This window comes from Pseudonaja textilis, chromosome 1 (assembly GCF_049901715.1).
Source record: "Pseudonaja textilis isolate UNSWEBS1 chromosome 1, rPseTex1.2, whole genome shotgun sequence".
Classification (NCBI taxonomy): Eukaryota; Metazoa; Chordata; class Lepidosauria; order Squamata; family Elapidae; genus Pseudonaja; species Pseudonaja textilis.
The window spans coordinates 285212483-285225297 of NC_141990.1; the positions used below are offsets into that span (position 1 = coordinate 285212483).

The 12815-nt window shown below is 35.0% G+C and overlaps 1 protein-coding gene across 2 annotated transcripts in view; it reads right to left on the reverse strand.

Moving 5' to 3' along the window:
* Nucleotides 1-12815, reverse strand: part of NEK9 (NIMA related kinase 9) — a 30404-nt gene that overhangs the window by 11763 nt on the left and 5826 nt on the right. For both annotated transcript variants that reach the window (XM_026711906.2, XM_087921960.1), the window contains exons 4-13: nucleotides 12033-12103; nucleotides 8890-8995; nucleotides 7836-7967; nucleotides 7324-7434; nucleotides 5725-5789; nucleotides 4576-4626; nucleotides 3090-3282; nucleotides 2093-2237; nucleotides 563-763; nucleotides 316-362 (exon numbers count right to left, since the gene is read on the reverse strand). In XM_026711906.2, coding sequence (XP_026567691.1) covers nucleotides 316-362; nucleotides 563-763; nucleotides 2093-2237; nucleotides 3090-3282; nucleotides 4576-4626; nucleotides 5725-5789; nucleotides 7324-7434; nucleotides 7836-7967; nucleotides 8890-8995; nucleotides 12033-12103 — 1122 coding nt within the window. The remainder of the gene's footprint in view (nucleotides 1-315; nucleotides 363-562; nucleotides 764-2092; nucleotides 2238-3089; nucleotides 3283-4575; nucleotides 4627-5724; nucleotides 5790-7323; nucleotides 7435-7835; nucleotides 7968-8889; nucleotides 8996-12032; nucleotides 12104-12815) is intronic.

Genomic DNA, 12815 nt, shown 5'->3' on the forward strand with positions numbered 1-12815 from the left:
GTAGAATAAGATATTAACATTACAACTTCAACTTTTTATGAATATGTATTAGCCATTCCTATAACAATGAATGTATCTAATTAGGAAAATTAGAATCAAAGTTTCATTTTTTCCATTCATCCAAATACAAAATATTTGCTCATCTTCTAACTAACTCTGTATGGCTCCCAATCAAAAATTCTTTCCCCTTGTATGTATTAATTTATAAAACCTTAATAGATATTTGTTCTTAATATGCTGAATTAGAAAGAAAATATCTCAAGACTGAATTATTCTAGAGACCCAGGAAATACAGTCAAATTCAATCAGTTTTACCTTTTGTGGGATGGAGTGATCTTCTTCTGAATCCAAACCCAAGCGGCCTATATTTGTGGAGAAACAATAAAAATGAGTACAGGTAATGATGTTCAGATTCAAAGAAAGCTGACCACCAACCATCTACCTTTCCAGAAGTAGAAATCCTCATTTAATCTGGTCTATCATGATAGTGCTTCAAGGAAATATAATTCTATCAGTCATTAATCTTTGGCAAAAATTAAAAACTGCATGTAGAATAACCTACCATATTCTCCACAGCCCCATGTGTAGACCTCATGATTTCGTGTCAGCACTGCCACATGATTATCTCCACAAGAAACCTGTTCCACCGGATTACTGAAAAAAAAATTGATCTGCCGGGGCTCCAGGACCTCAGACCCAAAAGCCTTGTCAACGCCAATGCAGCCATAGTAATCTGAACCAAAGGCAAAGGCTTGACCTTCATCTGCATGAAAACAAGGGATAGATGAATAACAGAGGATGTACTTAAAAATCCAATGGTTATCTTCCTCTTTAATACAGGGAGAATTTAACTACAGTGCAACCTAATTGGATCAAGCTAGGTCCATTATGCTTAATTTACTACAGCATCCTAATGTTAACTAAAAAAAATACTTATTTGGTCTTTTTAGTTGCCAGCAGAAAGGGAGTGGAGAAAGAAGGGCATTCCTTAAATGCTTCAGATAATTGCTAGGCAGCAGAAGCTGTTGGCATGCAAGAGTATTACTGGAGTGCATGACTGATGACTCTTGGCTATGGATGTGTCCCATTGAAGAATATACATCAGGAGGGTGGGGAGACCAGGGTCAAGGGTGAAATGAATGTGTTTAATGTCGGCTGGCTATCAAGGCTCCGACAAGACACACCCATTCAAATCATAAGTCTCTAGCCGCATCTCTCACTGTAAAAAAAAAGAGATTTATTAGGACTGACCATGTCAGTGTTACCTGGATGCAGCTGACACTAAACATATCATTCATTTCACCTGTGACCCTGGTCTTCCCTCCAGCCCCTGGATGTATATTCTCCAATGGGACACATCCATAGCCAAGAGTCATCAATCATGCTCTCCAATAATACTCTTGCACACCAACAGCTTCTGCTGCCTAGCAATTATTTGAAGCATTTAAGGAGTGCCCCACTTCCCCCCGTCCCTTTCTGCTGGCAACTAAAAAGACCAAAGAAGTATTGTTTTAGTTGACACCTACAGTCTGGCCCAGATTTGAATTACCATATTTTTCGCCCTATAAGACGCACTTTCCCCCGCACCCAAAAGTGGGTGGAAATGTCTGTGCATCTTATGGAACGAAAAATAGGGCCGTGACAGCGGGGTCCTTTTACAGTGCTGAACCCTACCTCTTCTGTCTTTGTCATTACCCATTTTCCTCCTCTAAACCTAGGTGCATCTTATGGTCAGGTGCGTCTTAGAGTGCGAAAAATACAGTATATAGATAAAGACTGCCACTTATAGTCTATATATTTTTAATCTTTGCTTCTGTTTCGTTTTAATGATTGTATACACTCAATCAAAAAATGTAATATAAAAGCTAATGTACTGGCATTTCAAAGAAAACAAAACAAATATAAGTAGGCTTTTGGAAGTTTTCCTAATTCCAGCTGCTGCAGGTTTGTCTTCCTTCCAGATTTATCAATACCTGAGTATTGCATATTGTCTTGTATTTGAGGTATTTTCTCTTTTAGTTAATACACTTTTTCAGTCCTTCCACAATATTTTTCATATATTTGAAGGTACCCTGTCACCTATGTCTCTCACCTGTAATGCAGATTGTGAAGTCATCACCACAAGATACTTGACGAATAGCTTTGCCCTGCAATTTTTCCACATGCTTAGGCTGCCGATACGAAGCTTTATCTCCATGTCCCAGTTGGCCATGCAGTTTAGTGCCTCCCTGCATGTTCTATTAAAAAAATACATTTGATAAGGTGATCTAAGAGCCAAGGAATATTGTTAATGAAAAGAAACCAAAATAAATAATGTACACTGTCTAGGAACCAGAGAGACCTCTATATTCCTCCGTGTTTCCACAGAAGTGGCCTGGTTTTCCTTCAGCATCTAAATAATAATTATAGCGGTTTTTGGGGGGGTAGGTATCCTATGGAATATTGCTCCAGATAACCATCCAGATTTTGGAATACTTTTTGGAAGATGTGGGAGGTGGAGAAAGAGAAAAGCTCTTCATATTTGGAAGCCAGCTTATAGTATGCAAACTCACTGAATGAGGGATACCATTTAGGTACCCATAGATGGAGTAAAAACAGAGATGTGTATTTTCTGCTTATGTAATAGTATCACATATCAACAGTAATGTAGCATATATCAAAACAAAACATTAAACTGGGAATTAACAAGAAAAAAATCCCTTCCTTAACATGGATTTAATATGACTTAACATTTAATATGAGTTAAATTCCATTTTATATTGTCTTCACATACATATGTCTCTTATGTCTTTTTCTCCAAGATAAGGCTATTATTTGTAGTGGCTGAATATTATTTCCAGCATTATTTCAATATCTATTTTTCATGAGGTCCTTTCTGCCTGAGTTCAAGTGCTGGTTGGAATGGAAAGTCCTCTACAGATTTGACCATTAGCACTTCTGGAGTAGCCAATGTGAACTGTCACGATGACTTCCTTGCAGTACAAGATGCAAATTCCTAGAAGCACTTGATCCCTTCGTTGATGGCAGATATAAAAGAATAATGTTTTGGAGAATCCCCCCCAACCTCCACAAATTCTTTTGATACTTACCACCCAAGTATAGAGCTCTTTCTCCACCGTTACCACTGCAAAGTGAGTGTTTCCTGCACAGACCTGCCGTGCACTGCAGCCATTTTTAATAACATCCAGCTTCTGAGGAGTGGACTTTCCACCTCCCCATACATATACTTCACTAGTGCGTGAAGTCACCACTGCAATAGGTGCTTCATTCATAGTACTTGTTCTGTAAATCACAAGAGATCTGTATGGATACACTGTTTACCATGAGCTGCTTTTCTAAGCCTCTAAAGAGAAGATAGATGGGAAAATTTTAATTTCCAGATTCCATGCAAAAACACTTCATATAAGTGCTAAGAGTTTTCCATATATATAAATGTACATTGGCATGTATTAGGTTCAGAGGCTAGACAGACAGCATGGAAATGTGGAAGAAAGCAGCATGTTACAAGACAAATAAAAATCAGAAATCAATTTGAAGACATATATACATATACAACTTCTGAAATTTTAAAGGCAGTGACATGAATAAACTTGTGAGAAGGGTATACAAATACACTGACAAATTAAATCATTGGCATTTTTAGCTGTATATGTAAATTGTTCAGTAATACAGCACCATTTATAAGTAGGGACTGATGTAAAGTAAATAGAAATCTAAAGTAAATGATGGGCATGGTTAACAATAAAAGTAAAAATTAAATATAACTTATAATAGTTCAACACTTGCATATTTTACAATTAAATGTCTTAAAGATAGCATTCTTTTATAGTGATTATATACCAAGAAAAGTTATGCAAAAGGTTCAGTGAGGAACAGTCAGTTTCAAGTGATCTATGCTTGGACCAAAAGACATGCCTATGGTCTGTGCTCAAACCAAAGGACCTGGCCCTCCAATGTGTACATCTGGCCTGGGCAGGAACACACACACCTGGGCATAAATATTGCAGGGTGCAGACAATGGAGGAAAGGCAAAGCCATTGTTAGTGCCACCAAAAGGGGTAGAAAGGTGCTAGGAAAATAGGGTAGACAGTTGGTTGGATTATACCATTCCTGATGGCAATATTTGATGGCAATACCTAACAGGAAATAAAAGAAGACCCTGGGAAGCTTGAAAGAAAAGATAGCTGACTGTTTTTAGTTATGCTGCATTTGAAATGAAGATGCAGCAGTGGAATTCAAGCATGGGAACATCTACGAGAGGTAAGGACAAATATGATGCTGGCTAGTGCAGAGGCCATGAAAAGGAGGAGACAGAAAGAAAGGAGGCTGATGTATCAGCTTTGCCTACCTGCCCTGCAAGAACTCTTCAGATATCTACTACTTTATTATCTAGGTTGGCCCCTTCCACTGTATAAACACATGCACACACAGAGAGCTTAGGGATAGTCTTTGGACCAATGAAGGGATCCTTCCAAAGAACACCACTATTCTAACACTTTTGGGAGAGGTGCTCATGTTAAGATACTTGCAGAGACCATTTTCTTCTGTTTTATTATTCAACACATATTCCTTTACCTTGGTCGTTTGTTTGGGCCATTAAGAAGTGCAACTTTTTCCTCCATATCCCTACCAGGAAGAATAAACAGTAAGAATGTGCATCAATACAGCTTTTTTAACAGAAATCTTTGTATGATTTAATACTGCAAATAACCTTTTCATAAAATTGTACTGTAAGCTACAGACAATGTCTGTCTATAGTAAATAATGAAAATTCTACATAATAAGCTGTGTTAATCAATGCTTGAAATACACAATATCCATAACATGTATAGATTAATATAGCCTGAAAAAATAATGGACATGCTTCAGTGTTGTTAACTATGTAAATTGGGGGCTCTCATAAACAGGAAATGGAGGGAGTAAATTTGTGATTCTCCTCAGCCCCTATGTTATCAAAAATTTGTTCTCAAAGATTTTTATTTATTTATTTATTGGGGGGGGGCTTTATTGCTTAAGACTTGTAGGGAAAAGAAGAAATTGACAAAAGTTGCCATCCTGCATTTTTTAAAAAAAAACCTCTTCTGGAAAAGTGTTCCCTCTAGAAACATAATACATTATGTTTCTAGAGACACTAATCCAGACCAAACGTAAGAGTTTATTTGTCAGTTTAATTTGGAGACCAATATTGAGAGCAGTGTAAATCTGTTGGCAAAAATCAGAAGGAATCAGGTAACATGCTTTTCTAGTAGCAAATTCTATTAACACAGGCATAGGTTTTTGTGATTTGCATAAGCTTGCATAAAGGCTTACACCTTTTAATGAAATGTGTTTAGAAAGCACTCCTCCTCCTGATTTTTACTATTTTATTTTTATAAATAAAACTAATCAGAGGATGTTGTCTAATAATTTTTAGCATGCATTTATTTCTCTAAATATAATCCAATATATTTTATACATTAAAATAGAAGCTTGAGATAAGCCAGGTAAAACTGAAATAAATTTGTATAACCCTATGTACAGCTCAGTTTCTAAGTTAAATAATCTATGCTTATTCTTATTTTTAATTCAGTGCTGCAAAAAACTTAAGTGTCATTTAATCTTTAAAAAAGCAGTTAGCTCAAGAGATAGTCTATATATACATGAGACACCAGTACAATCAGGCAATACAAGATTGTATAGTATCTTCTAACACACACACAAAAAACCTATTTGTTTAATATTTACCTTCTGCGCTTCTTTATAAATGGACTTTCAAGTAGCTCATCAGCAGTAGGCCTCTTCTCTGGATCCTAAAAGAGGTGAGTGACAGATCACTCCCTAAGGAGAGGGATCATTTTTCAAATCTTTAAATCTAGGGCAATGAATAAGTTACATCTTTGTGGTCTCTTTCCGTTTCCCCAAACATAGCAAATCAAAAGGACCATAAAATGAGCTCAGATAGTTTAATAGTGCTTATGTATTCAAGAAGGTATCCAAGAAAGACACTTAACGATGAAGCTAAGCAACAATAAAAGTGGAACCCTGAGTGCAGTAACAAAGAGACCGCTAAATCTCTTTTGCTGGTCTTCTTCTCCTCTTACATATTTCCAAACAAGGCATGGCAACTTTTTAGTGTTTAAATGAAGCATTTTATTTTAGCATTTAAACCGAAATTATCTTCACTGAATTTATAACTAGTGTGTGCTATCACACTTGTTTTTCTGCTGACAGAAAAAGAGATATAACTTCTACATTTCCACCAATCCTTCCAACCCATTTCTCCAAAATATTTGCCAATCCACTTTGCCAAGAACAGCGAGGCCTCATACTGACTTCAAAGTTAACACCAATACCAGGCTGTGGGCTGGGTTTGTCAGCATGTGGGGAGGAATAATGTCAAGATTTGACTTATCTGCTAGAAAAGATAAATAGAATGGTTTTGCTAATTTATTGTAGCAATTTTCCTTTTGCTGTTTTACCATAGAAATTTCCCTTTCACCTTGACTCAGAAAACCAAAGTAGATCTCTATAGGAAAAAAGACGACTATGGTATCTCAATGTGCAATGTACAACTAATCTGTAGAGAAAATCCAGCCTCTCAGACTCGACTCAGCTCATAATATTTGATGACTTCAGAGAAAGACTCCTGTTCAAAAGCTGAAAATAAAAAGAGGCCATCTTTAAACTGAAATTGAACTTCTGTGTGTGAAGTAAACTTAAGTCTCATTTGATTCATTTCTTTTATAATAGCTACTGGTTTTTTTTTAAAAAAAAAATACATTTTTCTATTTGAAATAAAAATTCTTCAAGGTCAAATTTGATTCTGGGCTACTTCATAATTTTCATACTGAAAGATAGTGGGTCTAAAAGATGAAATAAAAATTTCACTATGGGAGAAGTTGCTAAAAGCCAGTATGTTTTTATATGTCTTTGGGGTGGGAAGCTAAATTTTGTTTTTGTTTTTTTACTTCTGGAAGAGATTATATAGTTTTGCTTTCTTTATGGTTAAAAAAGAACAATAAATGTGGGGCAACAAAAAAGAAAGATAAACATTATTTCATTTCTGTTTTATAGTATATGATTTTTAAATGTAGTTGAGAAAAGACAGGGAAATGGGAAGCAATAGTAAACCATTCAATCAAAAAAAAGGGGGAAAATATTCAACACTGAAAATAGTTCTCAAAAACCACACTGTTAGTTCTTTTAATTTCCTACTCTAGAGAAAGCAAGTGGGTTGATAAGGACCTTTTAGTACCTGACAGCTGGTAAAAAGTTTCAAAGGCTCTTTCTCCACTCTCTCTCAAACCAAAGAAACCCATCACAGAATGGAGGTAGCTCACCAACCTGATGAAGGCAGGAATGCACCATTTGGATGAGATCCACAGAGTATATGCTGGAATCAACCTCCATTGCCCGGTTTCCTTGCACAATCTTCACACAGAGATTCAAGGGATTCTAAGGAAGAAAAAGCAAAATGATCTAAATCAGTGTTTCTCAAATTGGGCAACTTTTAAGATGCGTGGACTTCAAATCCCAGAATTCCCCAGCCAGCCATGCTGGATATAAATGGAATAGGAGAAACTTCCTGAGATGATGGCCTGTGAAACTGTATTTTTAATCGTCTCAGCCCCTGAATAAATTCCAATTTTACCTGCATTCCAAGACAGCAAGCAACTCCAGAAAGGCAAAGGGATGTCAAAATGAGAATTTAATAGTTCACCTAGAACTTTCACTGTCATATGGTACCTAAAATTGGAGTCACCCTCTCTTAATCAATCACCATAGGACAATGTGATATAAAAAAGGTGATGCAGTATTAATCACGAGCATAGTTGTTTATTCATAGAGTGACTTACTGTTGCATCAAAAGTTCTCTTCAAGGTAAGGAGCTCAAAAGCAACACAGCCAACTGCCCATATGTCAGACTTGAAATTATATTTTACTCCCTGGCAGAGCTCTGGAGACATGTAGTACGGAGTTCCTACCAGCTACAAAACAAAAATATTAGAGATATTAGATTAGTTATTCCATATCATGCAGACACAATGCAATAAGTTCTAATTTGCTCTCGTTTTATCCTCTTCCCTCCCAAATGCTCGGATTTTGCTTTAGCATATTCGTAGAAAAGTAATAATTGAATCTTATCAAATATGTATTTTCCTATTTATAACTAGAGCATCTACTTTTTCTTAATATAAAGATTGAATCTTTAAAAGAAAGCAAACTGAAGCAAATAGTCAAAACAAAAAGATATCAGACAATTCTACAATTATACTAAACAAACAGGACAAAGAGAAAAAAGATTTGCCAATGCCAACATAAACATTCTATCATTAGATTATGATATAATCAGTTTGTTATTTCTTTCAAAACAAGTCTTGTGAATATGTATTTATTTATAGAGCATTTATATGATCACCCAACTCCAACAATGTCATTCTAACAGCATACAAAAGTTACAACAAACACAAAACAGAGACAAAAACAACTAATAATAACACAGTGACTAGAACTCCTAGATGTAACTCATTCAATGGGGACTCTGCTGATCCTGACCCAAATGCCTAGAGAAAGAAACAGGCCTGAAATGTCCTCCTAGAGGCCTATAGCAGGGGTGTCAAACTTGCATCGTCATGGCATTGTCATGTGACGTATTGGGACTTTTTCCCCCTTCGCTAAACCGGGCAGGGGCAGCACGTGACACATCCGGCCCATGGGGCGTGAGTTTGACACCCCTGACCTATAGGGAGGAGAGCAGCCATATATTAATAAAAAAAAAATCTATTGAAAAACATGTAAATTCAAAGAATTCAAATATCTGAATTGCAAATGTAAATACTTTTGTTATAAAGTCCCACACAGCTGAATCATCATCATTATCATCATCACATTCATCCTGCAGCCACTTACAGTTTCAGCCATAGAATACTCGGAGTTCAGTTTTTTTGCTAGGCCATAGTCCCCCAGTTTTATAAGATTTGCTTTGGTGAGGAAGATATTCAAAGTCTTTATATCTCTAGGAAAGAAACATTTAGATATAAATATTTATATCAGCAGACATGGAACATTTTAAAAAATATATTCACTTTGTTAACACAGATAGTCCCTGACTTACAGCAGTTTATTTAGTGACCATTCAAAGTCACAAGGGCATGAAAAAAGTTATTTATGACCATTTTTCACACTTACGACTGTGGCAGCATCCCAATGATCACGTGATCAAAATTTGGGTGCTTGGCAACTGACTTTCTATGACCATTGCAGTGTCCTGGGATCAGGTGATCCCCTTTTCTAACCTTCTTACAAGCAAAGTCAGTGGGGAAGCCAGATTCACTTAACAACTGTGGCACAAAAAGTCATAAAATAGGGCAAAATTCACTCAACAAATGTTTCATTTAGCAACAAAAATATAGGGCTCAGTTGTGGTCATAAATCGAGGACTACCTGTATTCTGAAGGCATTAATACCCTCTTCGTGTGTACAGTCTTACATTGTTTTCAAGGTTCTTAAGCTTTATCATGTGATGCAAGCTGATATTATTTTTTAGTTTTAAAGCAGGCTAATTTAGTACTGCGTTTAAAGTAGATACTAGAATAATTTCAAGTTGAAGTACAATGAGGAGGCAGCCCTATATTCTTCTTTCTGAGAGGGAGCCCCGTCAAACTCAATGGGACCTAGACAGATACGCACAGAATTACATAATAACGCAGGAAAAATAGATAAGGTAAATGCTTGGGGTTTATAGATGGTTAAAAAATAATGTTGTTTACAAAGCACATATCTAGAAGATTAATTTGGCATGTACATAGAAAATTATGATTAACTTTAAAAAGTATTTGAATTTAAAGGTATTCACTCAAACTAAGTGTTATAACTGCTGATTAGATAACAGTCATGTGGTTTTCTTGGACAACCATCCAAAAGCATTTGCTATTGTTTGCTATTAGCTGCCCAGAGATGTTGGGACATTGCGGCACATAAACATATATAAATAATAACAATTATTGTATTAGTATTGCGTTCTTCCCAGGTTAACTATAGCCTTGGGATTTCCTAGTGGTTTCCATCCAAAAATTAATCAGATCTGATCCTCTAAGCTCCTTTCAAGATCAGCTGAGATTATCTAGGCCCTGCTATTTCCTTCTAACACCTATCTGTCTTTTCAGGAAGAATATGAGAGCTTCAGTTAACTGTTGGAGATCCTTTTTGAGTACTAGATTTCTGACAGCTGAACCCATCCAATTTTAGTTATTATGGATATGATTGTATAACTCTTTTTCAAGAGAAGTTATTGCATATATTAATTTTGTTCTGTAGCATATTTTTTGGTATTCCTTATATGCATTTGAATTAATATCAATGGTTTAAAAATGCATAGTGCAAGTTTCTATAGTGCCAAAAAAAATTACAAGCTTAGAAAACTACCGCCTCTGTGTCAATTACACCACACTCAGAAGCACTTGCTTCTCTGTCTATGTCTGAACAGTAATTTTGTAACCAGAAGTCCCAACTGGAGTATCATTTAAAAATAGGGAATTGCACATAGTACTTTATGGTTAATTTTATTTCTTTATTAAGTAAACAAATTTAAATACTAACCAATCAATTATGTAATACTATATGAATATGTATGTATGTATGTCTAGTTTTGATTAATATATGAGATTACAAACTATGATCTTTGTTAGCAATTTTTATGATTACAAAAATTTTCATCCGCTTAATTCACACCTTTATTATTAATGTAGTATAATTCTTAGTGATGCAAAATGCCAGGTAGTTAAAGGCATGAAAACATGTATGAAAAGAGACCAGGGCCAGTGAAGAAATCCGATGATCAAAAGAGGTAGTACAGCTTAACCTCAGAATAAAGGTCCTTGTGCAGAAGGCCTTTAAGATAAAGATAAACCTATTTCACTATCTAACGGTTTCCATACCATGCCGACAATCCTAAAGAATGGTTCTTACACCTTTTAATCATTAATACTAGTTTTATAAGCAGAAAATGAAATAAAAGGGCAAAAAAGGTAAAACTGATTTCTACAATTGGTACAGATATGTTTGTTTCTAAATCACTTTAATCTTATTCAAGATTTAATTATTGAAAGCAATGAATAGTTAATGAGAATGTGTTGTTTCTTCAGATATGAGGACTAGAACATAAATTCATGGCAGAATCCTTGATTTAAAAAAAATACTTTATGACTTTTATGAACCATACATGTAAAAGAACAAAATTGTTCAAACACTTTAACTTTAAAAAGAATCCTACAACCCTACTAATTTGGACATAAGAATATCTGAGACCTGTATTTCTAACTGTATAATTTTTTACTTCAAGAAGGCTATTTTTTTCTAGATTCTGCTACTTGAGAGTGTTATCACCAAAGAAATTCAGAAAATGTATTCTTTCATAAAGACAGTTAGAATGAAAATAAAGTCAAATTAATATGGCTTCAGAATGCAACAACTTATAATTGCTGAATAAAGTTATTATGATCCACTGGTTAAAAAGTTAATAAGAAGCAAAATTACAAAATGTCAAGTAATAGTTACAAGAAATAATATGCCAATCTAAATATTTGGCTTCTAGGATACTTCATAGTTATAATACTTATGTATTTCATTTATAGGACACTTTTTCTACAAGGAGCTCAAGGTAATAATGGACATGGTTTCTTCCCAATCCATTTTAACCTCACAGCAGCCTTGTGATGATATTTAGGCAAAGGTGTTTTGCTCAAACTCACTCAATGAACTTCACTACAGAACAGGAATCTAAGCCTACTTGATCTCTCCATTGTATCCATTACTTTTTATATCATATGGAATTACAATTATGAAGTTGTAATTCAGTTAATATTATGAAAATGCTTGTCAGATGCGTGATGCTACAAAATGTGGCCTTTCATATATTATATATCTGGTTGTATGCAATTTGAGGAATTCTCATTTAACTATATATCAATATTTATCTGTCTTTCCTTTAGGAGAAAGGACTGTCAAGTCAACAGTCAGAATTTTTGTCTTCTTTTGGACCTGAGTTAAAGTACCTGTGAAGAATTCCTTCTCTGTGGATACAGCTCACTGCTGATGCAATCTGAAAGAGGTACCACACTACCATCTGCAAAAAAAAAAAAAAAAATCACATAGAAAGAAATTATTATAAAGACTAATAACATCTTATTTTAAAAAAATGGCTTTTTAAAAATAAGATGACTTGAAAGTGCTAAAGTTGAAATTCAAAACGTATTTTGGAACAGAAAATATGCCTCACTGGACACAGCGAACATATATGACATCACACAGTAAACTGATATAACAATAGCCTAACAATTGTATATATAAAAACAAATGCATGAATCTTTCTGCTTAGCAATTTGTTTTAGGAGTACAGAAAAAATTGCTCCATTCTTTTAAATATGAAATGTGGAGGAAAAGTATTCTAAGAGTTGTGACAGTAATAAACAAATTCTTTATGAAAGCTGTAGGCTATAGGAAATCTGTAGTAAAATCTATAGCACCACACAAATATTTAAAATGTACATAATACAAATTTTCTCGTTATGTATACTTTCCTACAGGACTTAGTGCAAGGCACTAAGGAAAGGTACCCTCCATATAATCAGATTGGAGTTTTCCATTTCGCTACATAACTTCCTTACTCTACAGCAGTTGCTGGAGGGTGACAGAGCAATGCTTGCATGATATATATACTCACAAGCCTCTTGATGGCGTTTGAAAAGTCCCTAACTTATTATTTTTTAAATCTGAGATTATCAAATATCTCACAAGACCTCAATATGAAAAAGACTTTCCCCCAAAAGTCCTATGAA